Source organism: Saprolegnia diclina (genome assembly GCF_000281045.1).
Source record: "Saprolegnia diclina VS20 unplaced genomic scaffold supercont1.14, whole genome shotgun sequence".
Lineage (NCBI taxonomy): Eukaryota > Oomycota > Saprolegniomycetes > Saprolegniales > Saprolegniaceae > Saprolegnia > Saprolegnia diclina.
In genome coordinates, this window is record NW_008246081.1 from 245240 (window position 1) to 263161 (window position 17922).

Here is a 17922-nt window from a genome sequence, read left to right on the forward strand (position 1 = left end):
TCTTCCTCGAGTCGCCGGCCGGCGTCGGCTTTAGCCAGCCGCTGCTCAATGCGTCCGAGTACGACGACACGCGCACGGCTGCGCGCGCCTACGAGTTTCTCGTCGAGTTTTTCACCAAGTACTCGGCGTACTATGGACGCGACTTTTACATCATGGGCGAGAGCTACGCCGGTCGGTACATTCCGTTCTTATTGCATCAGCTCGTGACGACGCCGATTCCGCTCGTGCACCTCAAGGGGTTTGCGATCGGGAACCCTGCGACCGACGACAAGATTGACGGCAACGCCTACATGGACTACTACTACACACACGCCATGATCTCGCGCGAAAACTACCTCTCGATGGTCGCCAACTGCGCCGGCGAGCAGCTCAAGAAATGCATGCGGTCGGTGGCCACCTGCTCGCCGCAGTGTGAAGCCGCACTTCGTGTCGGGATCATGTCGGCCAACAAGCAGCAGTTCAACCCGTACAACATTTATGGCGACGTGTGTCTCCTCCCAAACAGCCAAGGCGACGCTCTTCACTACCGCCCTGTCGAGCTCCCGCGCGGCGACATTGGGCCGTGCCAGGACAAGTTCACCCAAAGCTACCTCCAGCTGCACTCTGTCCAGGAAATACTACACGTCACGGGCAGCCACGTCGCGTGGGCCGACTGCAACCATAATGTGACACGGCTCTATACACGGAGCATCTCGGCGCTGCCGCTGTACCCGACGATTCTCTCGGCTGGTATGACATCTTGACTGGGGAGCAAGAGAAATACGATTCTCTGTAGGGCTCAAGGCGCTCATCTACAGCGGCGACGCCGACTCGGTGGTCAACTTTATGGGCACCGAGCGCTGGATCGCCGACGAAGGCTTGAACTTGAGCGTCGTGGCACCGTGGGCGGCGTGGATCGGCCCCGACAAGCAACTCGCGGGCTACACGCAGCAGTACGAGAACTTGACGTTCACGACGGTGAAAGGCGCGGGTCACATGGTCGCTGCCGTCCGCCCGCTGCACGCACTCTACCTCTTCGAGTGCTTTGTGTTTGGCAAGGAGGCGTGCGACGGCTTCTTGTACCCGACAGACCGCCAAGAGTACCTCAGCGGCGAGCACAATGGTATGCCGCTCATTCGCCTCTCGACAATGACTCGGGCGTCGGCGATCTTTGCGACAAAGGATGGCAGCATCGGTATCGCCCACGTCGCTGCGATGGCCAGCCTCGGCCTTGTCGTCACCGCCATCGTGCTGCGCATGTATATCCTCCGCCACCGCCGGTACCGATACCAAAAGCTGTAAGCACCCAAACACTGTACTGGTTGAAAGATCGGTCGCATCTGCAATCTGTCGTCCGTGGGGAAGGGTGAAGACTCCAGAGGGCGTTGCCGGGAGGGAGCGCAAGCCTGTTGCTCGGACTGCGCGGTCGCACGACTCGGTGATAGCTCTTCTGGCACTGTTCAACGCCAGAAGAGGCAAGGGGGCACAATGGAAAGCTTGATAGTAACCTTGTCACTCGTGGTCCATGGCCACAGAGTGCAAGAGCGAGTTCTACACATCGGCGCGACTCGTCTTGCAAGGGTTAGGCTTCATTGCCGTCAACCTAACATTCGTAGAGCAATGCACTACGAAAGCCATTGCTTTGAACGTTCGTAATGTGCACAAATTGTCCTCTGGGCGAATTCGTCGACAATTTCCAATGGCGAGGTTACAACGGTCTAGAAATCGGGGCGGCTCCAACAAACCAACGAGCGTTGCTGGCTTTGTAGTCGGAGCTTCCAACAAGATAGGGAGAGCCGCCACAACAGCGGTCGACGACCCAGATCTTATGTTTGTCCTTAAACGACTGGCATTCTACGTCCGACCAATCGACGCAGTGATGTTCCTTGCACTCGAGAGCAACCTCCTGTTTGCCAAGAAGCAGCGTGTCAATGTGCGACCAAGTCCGCTGGCCCTAGAAGCACTTGGGTGCGACGTTGAGGCAAGCTGCAGTTGCCAGCGAATAATTACGTGCAAATCATAACTTAGCAAATATAAATTAGGTAGCGTGCGATCTACAGCTCGTGTCTACCGATGGAGACGAGCGGGAAGGTCGGGAGCGTCCACGCGACTAGCGGGTATCGCTTGGGGCGGTACGTCGGGCGGCGCGTCGTGACGTTGAAGCGGCCCTTGGTTGGCACCTTGTTGTTCCACGGCCGGCACGAAAAGACCTTGAGGTTATAGCGTGTCTTGTCAAAGTCGTAGTAGCGGCCGAGGATCTGCGGGTGGAAGCGGTCGGCGGCCTCGTCCACATCGACGTCGAGCTCATCGACAGCCGGCAACGCAACGACGGGCTCGACCACGTGCTGCGTCTTTTGCTTCTTCTGCGGCGACGCGTCGCCAGGCAGGGGCGTCGACTCGGCGCCTTGGCGCGGGCGCTTGGTGCCCCGGCGGAGGTCCTCGGCGGCGCGCTTGACGACCTTGGTGAGTGGCGACTCGAGCGAGAGGTAGGTCAGCATCATGTGCGTGCGGCCAGGCGAATTGGGTTCTGTCACGTCCAGCGACCGCGCGAAAGCCGCTGCTGTTACAGATCCGTTTTCCAACAGTTCAGCAGCGAGAGCCAGACACGCTTTCTGTCCCAAATCACCGGCCAACACGTTTCGTAACAGGTTATAACACACGACGCCAATAACTTCTTATCCTAGCCCGCGCGGTCAAGAGGCCAGCGTGCTGCAATATGGGCGAGCCAAGCAGCTTGAGGCGACGAGCTCTCGATCGCTGGCCGTGAACCGTTCTATCAGCCAAGCAGCTCTTGTCGCATCGACCAGTACTTGCCACACGTCCCACGCCGTCCGACTCAGAATCGCGTACCGTGTACTCGGTACCGGAATGGTCATTTGCGTCATACAGTGTATGTGGCGTAGCGACGACGGCGTCGCGCGCCGCACGCGGCCGACGTTGCTGCCGTGGCACTTCCCACAGAGCCCACAGGGCTACTAGTGCGTGGTGGGATTGGGTCATCGAGTGTTATAACACGCGAGTGTCGGCGGCGCGAAGGCCAGGCCGTACGTTCTCGTGCCTCTACCCCAACGCACTTGAGCTACACGCGCTGACTGTATCACGGCGACACCACCAGTCCACTGGACTGCAGAGTGGGGACAATCGGCAATAATATCATGTTCAGCATATTTGTGACCGACAACTTCAACGAACGTTCGATGACATGGCAACCTTTGCGACACGGCGCTCATTAGCAACGCGCGATGCATATCAAAAGCGAAGGCGATAGCCAGCGCAGACATCGATCGAAGGTAGGTGGGGCTCGTTACATCGTGCTGGACCAGAGCATGCTGCTGCTGCTGGCGGTAGCGGCGGACGGACTCGAGTGGAGGTCCTCGGGCAGGAGACGCCGCATCACGTCCCGCACTTGGGCGTTTTCGATTCGAATGTTCAAGCGGGCGCCGGCCGCCACCGTCTCGGCCAAGAAGGTTGGCACACTACATCGCACGCCTGAGATGCAGAAAGAAGGAAGAGCGCACCTAGTCCCGATCACCGACGCCCACGCAAAGAGCCAGGGCGGTGTCGCCGTTGACGTCGTCGCTGCTTCCACGTACGTCGCACAGGCCATAGCGACTTGCTCCAGCCACGCTGCGCGATGTAGCTGAATACATGCAATGTGGGCAGTCGGATGGAGCTGCTGCACCACGAGGAGCACCCACAGCGCGCCACGTAACGAGCCGCCAGTCGAAACGGTCAAGAAGATTTGCCCCGTCGCGCGCGGGTGGAGCACGAGACTGCGCGCCGCCAGCTGCACAAGCAAAAGCGGGTACTTGGTGTGGGCGTCTGTGGCTTCAATCCACTCGCCCCACGCCGCGTGCGCGTCCTCAACGACTCTCGCGCTGGCTCGTTCGTCGCGCAGTAACAGCTTTGCCTCGAGCGTCGATAAATCCAGCGGCATGCCCCACGCGAGCCAGAAGCGCGCGAGCTTTAGAAACGAGGCACGCCACTCGGTCGGGTACGGGTGCATCGCGCCGCGGGTCGTGGCGAGTACCAAGTCGACATGCAGCTCGCCTAGAAGCGGCAGCACCGCACTCTCGGGCACGAGCGCAGCGTTGACCATGGGCCAAAAGTACAAAACGCTTGCGAGCACAATGGGCGACAAGGTCTCCTGGAGCTGCTGCCACGACATCTCGCTACCGCTCGAGAGACTGGCCGCGAGGAGGATGCCCGTCGTGCGCGGGTGCCACGGCGCGAGGTCGGCCAAGTGCGTCGTCGCAAACGCTTGCAGCAAAGAAAAAGCCCTCGGCTGCATATGTCCATGCACGACGACCGCGAGAAGCAGCTCCAAGAAGACGCCCACGTACGACGCCTTGTGTATCACATTGGTGCAAGCGGCGATGCGACTCGTTGCGTGCTCGGTTAGCACATTGACGATGGCCGTGACGAGGTTGCCCTTCTTGCTCGACTGGTTCATGACCATTATGAGCGCTTGCTGGAAGAGCGCGACGCCAAGCCCAACGTCGCAAGCCGCGTGCGGTCGCTTGCGCTTCTTTGTGCGTGTCCAGCACGGGTGGATCTAGAGGCCGCGTGGTGAAGCTACTGGCCGGCGCGTTGAACGTACCGCGACGCGGTCGTGCTCGGTGGTGTGCGGCAGTGATGCATCCGTGGCGTGGCACGTGTCTAGCAAGTTGAATTGCAGACCGCTGCGTTAGTTCTTTGTACCTTGGTGTCGAAGGAGCTCCTTGCCCATGCTACAGACGGTCGAGATGGCGGCGGCGTCGACGCGGTCCTTGATGCTCATGAAGTGCATTGCTAGGCAGTCGATGCGGTAGGCGGGTGAAGCGAGCCCGACGTGCAGCTCGAATTCGAGCCAGACGGGAAAGAACGCCGCCGACTCGAGCACTGGCGCGCGTTGCTCAAACAGCCGTTCTTCGAGGCGGCGGATGCTCGTAGGGAGCCACGACGGACCATCAAGGCCGTGGTAGTGGTGCCGCAGCGAGACCCAGTACAGAAACTGCACGACCCGCACCGAGACACGCGCGTCGACGCCGTCATTGCTTTGGGAGAGAAGAAAAATCGCCTCCGTGTACTCAAAGCAGCTGCAAAAGACGTCGACGATCGTATCGGGCGCAACGCCCGCAATGTGAGCTTCTAGCAATGCGATAGCGCCGGGCGTGTCATCCATGGCACACGCGGCGGCGCCGAGAAGCCATCCGCCGTGACGCAGCGTGGCGACGTCCGTGTGAAGCCACGCGAGAAAGGCTGTTTGAAGCGCGTCGACGTTGGGCAGCGCCGCAACGGCGACCAAGAACGTATGCAGCGACGGCAGCACTGACTCCGCGCTTGGTACTGCCAGCATCTCGTTGCATCCGGCGCGAATGTCACCGAGGAGCGTGTCAAGGGACATGGAGGGTTGGAGCAAGCTACCGCGCACGCGAGCCGTCATGCGGCCAAGCACAGCGGATGGCGTCCGTCCCGGCAAAATTGACGTAGCGACGAGCTCGCGCGCCAAGCTCGAGAGCGTTTGCTGTCGCGTCTGCTCGTAAGCGACGCGGCGCGTCACAAGCGCGTGCACGCGTTGAACGAACGGCGCATACTCGATCTCGGTGATCGACTTTTCGTGGACGAGCGCATGGGTGAGCTGCGCCCACCCGAGGAGCATCGAGAAGGGCAGTTGATGCGGCATCTCGGCGTGCAGCAAATATGGCTTGAGCACGGTTTGCCACACGTTACCCTGCATCAAGATGCGCTGGCGCAGCTTGGACGAGACGCGGCCGGTATCGAGGAAGGCCTCGACATACCCCTCGACTTCGGTCGCCGTGGCATCTCGGGCTTTGTCCAGCGCCGCTACTGGGCATACAGCGTTAGGTAAAGCTAGTATGGGGTGCGTACCGTTAGGGGTTGGAACGGCTGCGGCCTTGAGCTGCTGAAGCCGGCTCCGGGCCAGCGACACGTAGGTCCAGACAAACTCGGGAAACTCGCTCGCGTGGGTCTTGAGGACGCGGAGTGTCATTTCAATCGCCTTTGCGTCCGTCGTCGCGTGCAGCTCGTCGGTCAAAAGCGCCGACATGAACTGGAGACTCCGCTTCGTCGTCAAGAGAGCGCAAGTCGGGCGAAGACACACGGATACAGCTCGGGTTAGCTCTGTGTTGGTTGCCGTCAACGACGGTGACGCGTGGCTGGCGACGCCAAAGTGGACTTCAAACCAGCGGGAATAGATGTCTGGCTCGTCCACGCACGCTTGCGCCGCTAATCGGAGTCCGTAGAGCGCCACATCAGCAGTCATTGCCTGGAGGCCGGTCTCCACCAAGTCGTGCGCGAGCGAGAGCACCTGCAGAACGAGCTGCGGGCCCTCTCGGTGGTAGTAGCCGATGAGGGCGACCAAGCCGGGGTGAATGGTCCTCGAGGCGATGACGGCGGGGTCCGCGACCGCTGTTTGCAACACCTAGAGTACAGTGTTAGCGCACTTGGCGCACGTGAGCAACTACCGAGAGGAAGACGGTGACGTCCGTGACGCTGCCGAGCCGCTCGATGCGTGCTGGCGTCGGAGATGGCTGCGATGCGAGACGGACGAGCTGCTCGCGAAGAAAGGCTTGTATTGTTGCGTGCTGCTTGTGGGGCGGAAGGCGTCGATGAGTAGCGCATGTACTTTGTCATTGTCCGAGGTGTTGAAGGTCTCGACGATGGCAGCGATGGCAGGGCGAAGCAAGGCGACTGCGCTCTTTGTTGCGTCATCAAGCGATACGAGGCATGCGACGAGGTAGTCGAGGATGCGTCGGCTGGTGTCGTCTGTGGCCGACGCAGTGACCGTCGACACGAGGTTGTGCACGCCACGGCGCCAATGCGTCGACGCATGTCCATGGGGAAAGAGAGCTCGTAGGAGGTAGCTGCTGTAGTTGATCGCGCCCGCTTCGTGCAGCAGCCACGCAATGGTCGCGTCGTGCGGCGTCGCTTCGAGCACGAGTGCATCGATAATCGCAGCCGCCTCGAGCTCGCACGATCGGGCAACTCGATCGACATCGCCTTGGAGCACGTACGCCAGGTAGTTGTCGTCGCGGGCAGATGCCCAGGCTGCGTACGACCGCATGAGCGCGACCACGGCCGAGGGTGTCGAGACCGCACGCGCTGGCGCCGAGGTCGATCGCGGGGCTGCGCCATCCATGGCCCGGTTGCAGCTCTGGACGAAGCTCAGCATCTCGCTGCGAAGGCTCTCGCGTCGCCCATCGAGGCCCGGGCCCGCCGAGTCCTGCTCGCGCATGGGCAGATCTTGAGCTCGCGCGGTGCTGGGTCCACGATTCCGGAGTCCGGATAATATTTCACCGGTCCGGATACACGACTCCAAACCTACCCCTATGCTTGTGTCGTCGAGTTGTCGGAGTTTGCCAGCACAGTTCCCAGTCCGCTAGAGGTCAGGAACGGCGCGGCGCTACCGGTATCTCGCGTGCGACCAGCGAATGCTGTGCGAGATTACCGCGTTGATTCTCCAGCCCTCTTGTCGACGATGGCGAGTGGCAGACGTAATAACACAAAGATGCACAACTTGTCTGCCGCATTCAATAAATAGAGGGTGAATTGGACCTTACGACGACTCGAACTGACGGGAGCAACTACATGACGCGACACGTTTTGGTTTTTTCTTTGAGGCGCGGGGGAATTCGCCGCCCAGCGTTGGTGGCTTGATTGCTGCCCGGTTCGTTAGAGGGATTCGTCGCCTCGTCGTCCTCGGGCGTGCAGAGCTCGTCGAGCGCGGGAAACACCATGTTGGGCGTCGTATTGAGGCGACTTCCTGCCCGCTTAAAGGATGTCACAAACGAGTTGGGCAAATGCGGGACCTCGTCCAGCTTCCAGTAGTGGTCGACCTCGAACCCCGTGTTTTCAAACATGACAGTCACGTCACGGTAGCAGACAGGACACGCGTGCCTAGTACACACCACGTGTGACGTCACGACGTCCCAAGACGGCATGTACGTACGGCCAATGGGCACCTTTCCCGATAGTCTTGGTCACGGGCGGGTGGTAGTCCAAGCACTTGTTGCAGACGCACTTGTGCTCACACGGGAAGAAGACCATTAGGATCTTTTGCGTCTTGCACATGATGCAGCGCGCCTCGGGATCGAACGTTTTGTCGGACCGGCGCGAGAATGGCTTGGCGCTGTTGTAGCGATCGATGTCCGTGATGTAGTCGGTGGTCATGGATTGACTCTGTCGCCGGAGCGCTTGGAGCTTGAGTTGCTTCTCCTTTTCGCTCAGCGCCGTTGCGAGCGGGGTACTGCGTAGCTCTGGAATCGGCTGCTCGTCTTCGCTATTACGTCGTCGACTCGATATGAGGTCGTCGATCGGCGGCAGCGTCGAATCCGAGTCGAGCACGACCCGCGGCAGACTTGTCCAGTCGTCGGGCGGGTGTGCTTGGCAGTGTCCGCTCTCTTCGTGCCGGTACTGAATGACGCCACCGTGCGAGACCTCTTCGACCCAGCCTTCTCGCTTCTGCAAAACGGCGCTCTTCGCATGCTCTGCTTCAAGGGGCTCCATGAACCACCGTCGTCGCCACCGCGTTTCGCAGGAACGAACGCACTTTCTATTTCAGTCCCGAAACGCGTTGTCGTGTGCGATAGTCCATAAATACCGATAACGCCAACGTGCATAATGAGCTGTCATTGTCGGAGTCACTCGCCCCTTTGGTGGTGGCCCAAACTCGCTTTCCATCCCAGCAGGTAGGCAACCCATCTCTTGTGGGCTCAGAGCGCTCTTCGTAGCATGCATCTCGCTGGCGAAACGAGCCGAGGTTGACGACGACATGGCGTTGCACCTTCCATGACGCAGCTGAGAACTTATCGCGCTGCGGATGCTCTCCGAACCGCGTCGACTGCAGGCGTCCTGACATGGGCTGAGCCAAGGATGCCCACGGATACCATGGGGCACGCAGGCTGCTTGTTCGCATGTGCAAATTGCCCTTTGTCTCAAAGGTGAAATCTAGTCTTGAAGATGCAGCGCTAAACTAGATATTTGTATGCGTTCACAACCATCTGGTATAGAGAACTGCAACGGAGGTGCGTATGTATGCATTTCTGCGACAGACCTCGTTGCAGCCACCGCCTTGCATCTGGGCGCCACGATCGGGATTGGTCAAAATCGGTGCGCTTCGTGGCTGTTCCTCGCACGCGATTGGCAGATTTGGTTTCGACCAATCACGTGGTGACCTACGCAAGCGGGAGATCAACGAAGGCGACGGGGCAGCCACATAGTTTGTTTTCGCTCGTCGCACGCAAGTACTAAGAACAGAGTTGGCGCCTGCTGATGATGATGACGTAGCCATGCTCTCGTCCCTGCGCCAGCCGCTCCTGCGCCGCGCCTTGTCGTCGCACGCGCTGCCGTTCGCCGCCGCCTCCAACGTCCTCGACGGCCGCATCAACACCAAGTCGGCCGACTTTGTCGACAGCATGAAGCGCATGAACGACCTCACGGCCGAGCTCAAGGTTCTCTTCATGTACCTATCAGCACTCACATCTCAATCGCATTTGTGGTAGGTTCGTCTCGACAAGACGCGCCTCGGCGGTGGTGAGGCGGCGCGCGCCAAGCACGTAGCCCGCAACAAGCTTCTCGTGCGCGATCGCATCGACTCGCTCTTGGACCCGGGCAGTCCGTTCCTCGAGCTCTCGCCCTTGGCGTACGCTGCTGGTCCTTGGGGGATGTACCTCTCATGCTATGGCGTGTAGCGCCAACGGCATGTACGGCACGGACGTCCCCGCCGCCGGGATCGTCACGGGCATTGGTCGCATCAACGGCATCGAGTGCATGATTCTCGGCAACGACGCGACCGTGAAGGGCGGCACGTACTTCCCCATGACGGTCAAGAAGCATTTGCGTGCGCAGGAGATTGCGCGTGAGAACCGCCTGCCGTGCATCTACATGGTTGACTCGGGCGGCGCGTTCCTGCCCCTCCAGGCCGAGATCTTCCCGGACAAGGAGCACTTTGGCCGCGAGTTTTACAACCAAGCCATCATGTCGTCCGAGGGCATTCCGCAGATCGCGGTCGTCATGGGCAGCTGCACGGCCGGCGGCGCGTACGTCCCGGCCATGTGCGACGAGAGTGTCATTGTCCAGGGCAACGGCACGGTCTTCCTCGCGGGCCCGCCGCTCGTCAAGGCGGCGACAGGCGAGGTCGTCTCGGCCGAGGAGCTCGGTGGCGCCGACGTCCACTGCCGCACGTCGGGCGTGACGGACCACCTCGCCAAGAACGACGCGCACGCGATCGACATTGTGCGCCGGATCGTGTCCAACTTAAACCACGAGAAGAAGCCGGACATGACGCTGACGCCGGTCGAAGAGCCGGTCTTTAGCCCCGAAGAGCTCGGCGGCGTCATTCCCGTCGACTCGCGCAAGCCGTTTGACGTGCGCAAGGTCATTGCGCGCCTCGTCGACGGCTCCAAGTTTGACGAGTTCAAGCAGCACTACGGCACGACGATCGTCACGGGCTTTGCGCGCCTCTACGGTCGCCCGATCGGTATCATTGCCAACAACGGCATTCTCTTCTCCGAGTCGAGTGTCAAGGCCGCGCACTTTATCGAGCTCTGCACGCAGCGCCAGATCCCGCTGCTCTTTCTCCAAAACATCACTGGCTTCATGGTCGGCAAGAAGGCCGAGCACGGCGGTATCGCCAAGGATGGCGCCAAGCTTGTGACTGCCGTCTCGTGCGCCAAGGTGCCCAAGGTGACGGTCATCATCGGTGGCAGCTACGGTGCGGGCAACTACGGCATGTGCGGCCGCGCCTTCTCGCCGCGCTTCTTGTACATGTGGCCCAACGCGCGCATCTCGGTCATGGGCGGCGAGCAGGCCGCGGGCGTCTTGGCGACGGTCCAGCGCGACAACCTCGAGCGTGCCGGCAAGACGTGGTCGGCGGAGGAAGAGGCTGCGTTCAAGCAGCCGACGCTCGAAAAGTACGAGGCCGAGAGCTCGGCGTACTACTCGACGGCCCGCCTCTGGGACGATGGCATCATCGACCCGAAGGACACGCGCAAGATCCTCGGCCTCAGCTTCAGCGCCGCGCTCAACGAAAAGCCCGAGCCGACCAAGTTTGGCGTCTTCCGTATGTAGAGCGATACGCATAAGCTGTAGAGAAACAAGGAGCGTTGCTGTGTGTGAACAACGACAACGAGGTTGCATATCCCCATCGCTCGATCAATGGACATGGAGTACCAAGTGCACGAGCATGTATGATGATGGCTGGTTAGGCAAATGACAAAAGCAAGGTGAAGTTACTTGTCGTCTTCCTTCTTGGGCGCGCGGAGAGCCCGCTGCAGTTGGTAGAGCTGCGCCGTTTCGTTCGAGACGTGGCACACGAAGAGGAGGTAGTTGCGCGGCTGGACCATCCAGGCAAAGCGCATGAAGATCAAGCTGTACATGGCCATGGCTAGTTGCGAGAGAGAGTAATGAGACGCTGCCGTGACGTCCTTGGCACCTACCGCCGGTCATGTTGACCGAGATCGTCTCCGCCGGCTTGTTCATGTCGGCGATCGCCTAGTACGACGACCATGAGCATCTTGCGATGGTCCTCGCGACGTACGGCGGCGACGAAGCCCCAGTTGGCGACGGGTCCCCAGAAGTGCGTCGTCTTGGGCCCCGTGGGGTGGTTGAGGAAGGACTTGAATCGACTGGCAAACGTCATGAGCGGAAACTTTTACTCTGCGCCGCCCCCGGCCAGCACGCCTCCGCACGTTATCCGGATATCGAAACTCAATTGAGTACGGTCTTACAAACATCAAGTCAAACAAATAGCGGCGTTGAGTTTGGCGTGCCGCAATGCCTTTCTATTCATCGCCGACAAAGAGCCTTCGCGAGGAAGACGCCGTGGAAGCACTATGGCGCCTCCGCGGTAGAGTCGAGCGCCAACGTAATCCTGCCGACGTCCCTGCTTTTTATCCAGTGTCTTCGTTCGCTGCTTAGGTGCTAGCGGCTTTTGACGCCTGCATGGCCATGCTTCTTCTCGTAGATGCCTCAGAGCAAGCACTGCTGCTTTAGCGATATTGAAGAAACGTCCACGCAGAGCGAAATTGTCGGACTGGACTGGTACGAGGTGCGGTGAACATGCTCTAAATGCGACACCGGATCACATCTGGTGCTCGCGGCCTGAAGAAGGGTCGGGCGTGGGATTGGCAGCCGACGTGGACCAAGCGTGGAGTGTTGTGGGTGCATTTTCGGGTGATAGCCGGCATATTCCTTGAAAGGGGTGCTGGGACTTTGCTCGTCGTGAACGATTGTCAATAGAATCTCTCGCCTGGGGCAACCCGAGCGCTCTGCCAAGCGTCGTCGTCGTAGGCTGGAGGGGCGACCTCGTCTCAAGCACGTTGATAGTTGCTGTAAAACACACCAACGAACCCAGACAGTGCACGACCAGGTACGCACTTACGAGTGTGCTTGGTACATGGTACGGGCGTTTGATGGGCATGCTTGGCGCCACCTCGGAACGCAGAACGTCGCCCAAGTAGCTGCAATTTCGATCCTTCGATTCGCCTTCTCGCCTCCGTCATCCTCATTGGGCCACTCGAGAGCGATCTTTTGGCGTTCGATGGCCGTTGCGATCTCCAAAACGGTGGCGACGCCTTATGAACCTCTTTCTTTGAATGGAAGAATCTATTTGTTTTGAGAGTTTTCCGACTATCCGGATTCTCGACCCCATTACGCCCAGGTGATTGGGCAGCTGTGCTTTTTCCGGATCCGGATCATGCCACTTCGTGAAACGCAAACTCACTTTTGGTTTTGCTCGCAGCCGCAGACGCTCACCATGACGACCGCTTCGCTCGCGTCGTCGTCGACGACCTCGCAATATGGATCGGTGCCCGCGACCACGGGCAAGATAAACGCTCCAGAAGGCCTCAGCAAGAAGCTCTGGGCAGGCGCGGTGGTGGCTGCCACCATGGTGGCGGCCGGTGTCGTCATGACGACGGGCAGCTCGGACTCGACTATCATCATTGCCACCCTCGAGGACCATGCGCCGACCGTTGTTGAAGACAACGGCTTGCTCGTCGTCGAGTCGGCCTTTGAGGCGGAGCAGCTCTTCCGTCCCGTCGAGCACAAGGGTCTCACGAAGCAGAAGAAGTCCAAAAAGACCAAGGTCACCAGCACCATCCACGTCGACGACACCCAGGTCAAGCAAGAGATCCTTGGCTTTGGCGGCGCGTTCACGGAGGCAGCGGCAATCCAGTTCAAGAAACTGTCGCCGGAGCTCCAAGAAGAAGTCTTGCGCCTCTACTTTGACAAGGAGACGGGCGCCGGCTACACGATTGGTCGCGTGCCGATGAACTCGTGCGACTACTCGCCGGGGTCGTACTCGTTTGACGATGTCGTCGACGATGTGACCTTGTCGCACTTCGACATGAACGTGACGCACGACCACGACACTATGATCCCTTTCATTCAGGCTGCGCTGGCCAAGCGTCCAGACATCAAGCTCTTCCTCTCGCCGTGGAGCCCGCCTGCGTGGATGAAGCTGCCGGACGGCAAGGGCAAGCAAACCATGACAGGTTCCGTCCAGCCCGTGGGCCTCGACCCCAAGTACCGCTCCGCGTGGGCACTCTACTTTTCCAAGTTTATCACGGCGTACCAGGGCCAGAACATTTCGTTCTGGGGCCTCACGCCGCAGAACGAACCCATGTTTGCGGCTCCGTGGGAAGCGTGCTCGTACGACGCGCAGGCCGAAGCCGCATTCGTCGCCGACTACCTCGGCCCGCAGATCCGCCAGGACCACCCGGACGTCAAGATCATGGTGTTTGACCACAACCGCGACGCCGTGACGCAGTGGGCCCAGGCGGCGTACAACAAGGCCGCCGAGTACGTCGACGGTGTCGCCGTCCACTGGTACAACGGCGGTGGCCGCGAGCTGGACGGTGTCCTCTTCCACACACACCTCAACGACACGCACCATCTGAACCCGGACAAGTTCATCCTCGCGACCGAGAGCTGCAACTGCCCGGACGTAGCCTCCGGCGCCGACGGCTGGTTCCGCGGCCAGCGCTACGCCCACGACATTCTCGGCAATCTCAACAACTGGGCCGTCGGCTGGGTCGACTGGAACCTCATGCTCGATCACACGGGTGGCCCCAACCACCTCGGCAACACGTGCGACGCGCCCATCATCATGAACCCGGCCGGCGACAACTTTACGCTCCAGCCCATGTACCACTTTATCAAGCACTTTTCGCAGTTTGCGCCGCCCGGCTCCAAGCGCATTGCGTCCGACATCCGCGTCGAGTACGCGGCGCCGGGCATCCCGGACCTCTACACGCAGTACCCGGCGGCGGCGCACCACTGCGACAAGTCGAGCCGACAGTCGCTCTACAAGACGCAGGACTCGAAGATCAAGGTCACGGACAACGACTTTTGCATCGACGTCGTGCACGAGTGGTTTGGCAACAAGATCGAGCTCGTCAAGTGCATCTACACGTCCAACAGCTGGACGTTCGGCGATGACGGCTCGATCCACTTCCGCGGCCAGTGCCTCGCGACCGCCCACGGCTCGCTCGAGTCGGGCGCCGCGCTCACGCTCGAGCAGTGCGTGGACGCGGACCACCAGAAGTGGACCTTCGTCGACACGCAGCTCGTCAACAAGGCCACCGGGCTCTGCGCGACCGCGGGGTACGCGTTCGCGCAAGCGATTGCGTTCAAGACGCCAGAGGACAAGAAGGTGCTCGTCGTCCTCAACGAAAACTCGGAAGACGCTTCGTTCACACTCACAACCAACGACGGCCGGCAAGTGGAGACTACCGTGCCCAAGGGCGCGATCCGGACGTACCAGTGGGCGTAAAGCCTTGTTCTTATGCTGAATCGAGTCGTGATATTCGTGTGCTTGTCGCTTCCACGAGCCACGACGATGGTTGGCATGTCGCAAGCGCATCCGCCTCCGGAGGCTGCTGCCGTAAACGTCGGAGAGGGTGTCGACGGGACAGCGATCGGCGGTTGGTAGCCGCTCGTTCTGGTCCTCGTGGCTAACTTCAAGTGGCGGCAAATTGAACCGGCTGCTCGCCCAGCTTCAAGCCCCACTGTCGACAAAATTCGGACGCGATCACCTAATTAGGAAGCCGATCACCTAATTAGGTCATGAGTCCGAAGTGGCACTTTCTCAGCATGTGATTGGATTGGCTGCAGCGCGTAGCGATCCCAGGTGATGGGCGAAACGTCGCTTGGGTCACTTTTCGAAATCCTCTTTGATGCAGACGCACAAGACGACGTACGGCAGCCTACCGCTCGCCGCCGACGACGCCGAGTCGCCCATGTGCGTGCGCCACAAGCACCTCCGCGCCATCGGCCTCGTCTCGCTCGCGTCCTTGGCCGTCGGCGCCGTGACGTACACAGCCAGCGCCGCCCGCGCTGTCGAGTCGAATGACCTCTTTGTTGTCGAGACGGCGGGTGAGAACCGCGTCGCACCCATCGCCCACGCCCCATTGGCGGCCAGCCCGCTTGCGCTCAATGAGAACAGCTACATTCGCATTGACAGCGGTGTCGAGTACCAAGAAATCTTGGGGTTTGGCGGTGCGTTTACCGAGTCGGCAGCGATCCAGTTTATGAAGCTGCCCGCCGAGAAGCGCGAGGAGCTACTCCGCTTGTACTTTGATCCCGAGACAGGCTCGGCGTACTCGTTCGGGCGCGTGCCCATGAACTCGTGCGACTTTAGCCCGGGCACGTACTCGTTCGCTGAAGTACCCCACGATACGAACCTCGAGCATTTCGACTCGTCCGTCGCGCACGACAACGAAGCCATGATCCCGTTCATTCGCGCCGCGCTGGCCAAGCGTCCGGACATGAAGCTCTTCCTCTCGCCGTGGAGCCCGCCGGCGTGGATGAAGTACCCCGACGCGCACGGAGCGTCCAACATGCTCGGGTCCGCGGCGCCCTACGGGCTCTTGCACCAGTACCGGTCGACGTGGGCGCTGTACTTTTCCAAGTTCATTGACGCGTACGCCGGGCACAACATTTCGTTTTGGGGCGTCACGCCGCAGAACGAGCCGCAGCAGCACGCACCGTGGGAAGCCTGCCTCTACGATGACGCGTACCAAGCGGACTTCATCGGCCACTTCCTCGGGCCGCAGCTGCGCAAGACGCACCCGAACGTGAAGCTGCTCATGTTTGACCACAACCGCGGCAACGTCCAGATGTGGGCCGGCGCCGTCTACAAGCACAAGGCCGCGACGCAGTACATTGACGGCGTCGCGTTCCATTGGTACGACAACACGCGCGAGCTCGACGGCGTCCAGAACCACGAGCACGTCAACGACACGCACAACCTGCACCCGGAGAAGATTCTGCTGGCGACCGAGGCGGCCAACTGCCCGGGCGTCGCGTCCGGTGACGATGCGTGGGCACGCGGCATGCGCTACGCCCACGACATTCTTGGCGACCTCAACAACTGGGCGGCCGGCTGGGTCGACTGGAACCTCATTCTGGACCACGAAGGAGGTCCCAACAAGCTCGGGAACGCGTGCGACGCACCCATGATCCTCCATGAAGACGGGTTGAACTTTACGGTCCAGCCCATGTATCACTTTATCAAGCACTTTTCTGCGTTTGTGCCGCCCGGCGCCAAGCGCATTGCGTCCGACGTGCGCGTGACATACGCAGCCCCCGGCAACGTCACGCTCGGCAACCAGTTTCCGGGCGGCGCGTACCACTGCGACCAGTCAGCCAACCAAGCGTTCGAGCGCACGTCCGACAACAAGCTCAAGGTCGTTGGCACCATGTACTGCCTCGACGTCGTCCACGAAGAGTGGCTCGGTGATCGAATCGAGATGGTCAACTGCATGTACACGCAGCACCAATGGAGTTTTACCAATGCCAGCACGATCCAGTTCCAGAACATGTGCTTGACGGCGCGCTATGGCGCCTTGGACAACGGCGGGCGGCTCTCGATCGAGCCATGCGAGGCGGGCGCGACCCACCAAGCATGGAGCTTCCACGGCCACGAGCTGCGCAACCAGATGACCAACAAGTGCGTGACGGCGGGCTATGCACTGACGCAGGCAGCAGCCTTCAAGACGCCGGCCAACGACATGGTGCTCGTCGTCCTCAACGAAAACACCGAAGACGCCCACTTTACGCTTGTCGTCGGCGACGTGTCGGTGCCAACGTATGTGCCCAAGCGAGGTATTCGCACATACCGCTGGGCCGCCTAAGCGCCTTTAACTCTCTTGATTTACTCTTCGATCATGGTTGCAATGGCCGCCTCGGATGCGTGGATCGCCAAGTGCAGTGGGATCTTGGAGTGCTTGCGCCGCGCTTCAAACACCTCGATGGCCTCGCGGTCGTACGCCGGGTCGACGTCGTCTTTTGAAATCTACGAGCACTCAGAACGTATTGCGGTATGAAGAGGAAGAAACCTCTTTCCACACAAACTCGGCGTCGAGATGGCGTACAAACTCTGCCCGCGTCGCGGGACTCCGGCGCTCGTTGGCAATGTAGATGATTGTCTACGCATTTGCGGTTGGAGGACCGAGGGCGTTGATGCTACCTTGCGGTTGGCGAGGGCGAGGATCGACTGGATCAGTGGCTTGACCGCTGCGACGTCGTAGAGGACATCGGCGCACAAAATGATATCTGCGAAGAAGAATGAGCACAGAAGGAGTCGATGGGTGTACCAAAGGGTGGCGTATCGGGAAGGAGCGACGACACGGACGCGCATGATGTGCCCCACGAGTACTCGTGCACGAAGACGCGGCCTGCGGTCTCGGCCTCGCTAAAGTTGGACGCGACGTTCTGCGTGAGCCATTGCAGGACGGGCCCGACATCTGTGAGCACGACGTGGTAGCCGAGCTTAGCGAAGGCAATGCCTGCGAGGCCGCACCCAGCGCCAAGCTCAATGACGCTGATTGCCGCCTTCTTGCGCTTGTGCTGCGCGAGCGCCAAGTCGAAGCGCGACGCGCGCTGCTTCTCGATGAACTTCATAAAGACCTTGCTGCTGTCCCAGACTGTGCTGCCGAG

The 17922-nt window shown here is 60.4% G+C and overlaps 9 protein-coding genes across 9 annotated transcripts in view; 4 read left to right on the forward strand and 5 right to left on the reverse strand.

Annotated features, from left to right (window-relative positions):
* SDRG_05361 (hypothetical protein) overlaps positions 1-1304 on the forward strand; it is a gene marked incomplete at its 5' end in the record, with an annotated part of 1685 nt that extends 381 nt beyond the window's left edge. The window contains 2 exons of the mRNA XM_008611074.1: positions 35-729; positions 776-1304. Coding sequence (XP_008609296.1) covers positions 35-729; positions 776-1281 — 1201 coding nt within the window. The 3' untranslated portion in view covers positions 1282-1304. The remainder of the gene's footprint in view (positions 1-34; positions 730-775) is intronic.
* A 656-nt stretch (positions 1305-1960) lies between these two features.
* SDRG_05362 (hypothetical protein) lies at positions 1961-2584 on the reverse strand. Its single transcript, XM_008611075.1, has one exon. It carries the CDS (start codon positions 2478-2480, stop codon positions 2034-2036), a length of 447 nt encoding a protein of 148 aa, XP_008609297.1. The 5' UTR covers positions 2481-2584; the 3' UTR covers positions 1961-2033.
* A 699-nt stretch (positions 2585-3283) lies between these two features.
* On the reverse strand, positions 3284-7256 carry SDRG_05363 (hypothetical protein; the record flags this gene model as incomplete). The annotated part of the gene is made up of 6 exons (XM_008611076.1): positions 6447-7256; positions 5851-6403; positions 4681-5808; positions 4580-4638; positions 3498-4534; positions 3284-3455 (listed from the first exon to the last, which is right to left on the reverse strand). Exons 2-6 carry the CDS (start codon positions 6242-6244, stop codon positions 3284-3286), a joined length of 2790 nt encoding a protein of 929 aa, XP_008609298.1. The 5' UTR covers positions 6245-6403; positions 6447-7256.
* Positions 7257-7504: 248 nt separating this feature from the next.
* On the reverse strand, positions 7505-8521 carry SDRG_05364 (hypothetical protein). The gene is made up of 2 exons (XM_008611077.1): positions 7931-8521; positions 7505-7878 (listed from the first exon to the last, which is right to left on the reverse strand). Exons 1-2 carry the CDS (start codon positions 8485-8487, stop codon positions 7566-7568), a joined length of 870 nt encoding a protein of 289 aa, XP_008609299.1. The 5' UTR covers positions 8488-8521; the 3' UTR covers positions 7505-7565.
* Positions 8522-9071: 550 nt separating this feature from the next.
* SDRG_05365 (methylcrotonoyl-CoA carboxylase beta chain, mitochondrial) lies at positions 9072-11125 on the forward strand. The gene is made up of 4 exons (XM_008611078.1): positions 9072-9224; positions 9268-9431; positions 9483-9622; positions 9672-11125. Exons 2-4 carry the CDS (start codon positions 9270-9272, stop codon positions 11047-11049), a joined length of 1680 nt encoding a protein of 559 aa, XP_008609300.1. The 5' UTR covers positions 9072-9224; positions 9268-9269; the 3' UTR covers positions 11050-11125.
* Positions 11126-11143: 18 nt separating this feature from the next.
* SDRG_05366 (hypothetical protein) lies at positions 11144-11631 on the reverse strand. Its single transcript, XM_008611079.1, has 3 exons — positions 11519-11631; positions 11418-11472; positions 11144-11365 (listed from the first exon to the last, which is right to left on the reverse strand). Exons 1-3 carry the CDS (start codon positions 11618-11620, stop codon positions 11211-11213), a joined length of 312 nt encoding a protein of 103 aa, XP_008609301.1. The 5' UTR covers positions 11621-11631; the 3' UTR covers positions 11144-11210.
* Positions 11632-12714: 1083 nt separating this feature from the next.
* SDRG_05367 (hypothetical protein) lies at positions 12715-14798 on the forward strand. The gene has a single exon (XM_008611080.1). It carries the CDS (start codon positions 12737-12739, stop codon positions 14753-14755), a length of 2019 nt encoding a protein of 672 aa, XP_008609302.1. The 5' UTR covers positions 12715-12736; the 3' UTR covers positions 14756-14798.
* Positions 14799-15158: 360 nt separating this feature from the next.
* SDRG_05368 (hypothetical protein) lies at positions 15159-17117 on the forward strand (the record flags this gene model as incomplete). Its single annotated transcript, XM_008611081.1, has 1 exon — positions 15159-17117. The coding sequence occupies one exon, from the start codon at positions 15159-15161 to the stop codon at positions 17115-17117; it is 1959 nt and encodes a 652-aa protein (XP_008609303.1).
* Positions 17118-17137: 20 nt separating this feature from the next.
* The window catches only part of SDRG_05369 (16S rRNA (-N6/-N6)-dimethyltransferase), a gene marked incomplete at both ends in the record, with an annotated part of 2242 nt that continues 1457 nt past the window's right edge, over positions 17138-17922 (reverse strand). Inside the window, 4 exons of the mRNA XM_008611082.1 lie at positions 17138-17278; positions 17322-17411; positions 17453-17538; positions 17580-17914. Coding sequence (XP_008609304.1) covers positions 17138-17278; positions 17322-17411; positions 17453-17538; positions 17580-17914 — 652 coding nt within the window. The remainder of the gene's footprint in view (positions 17279-17321; positions 17412-17452; positions 17539-17579; positions 17915-17922) is intronic.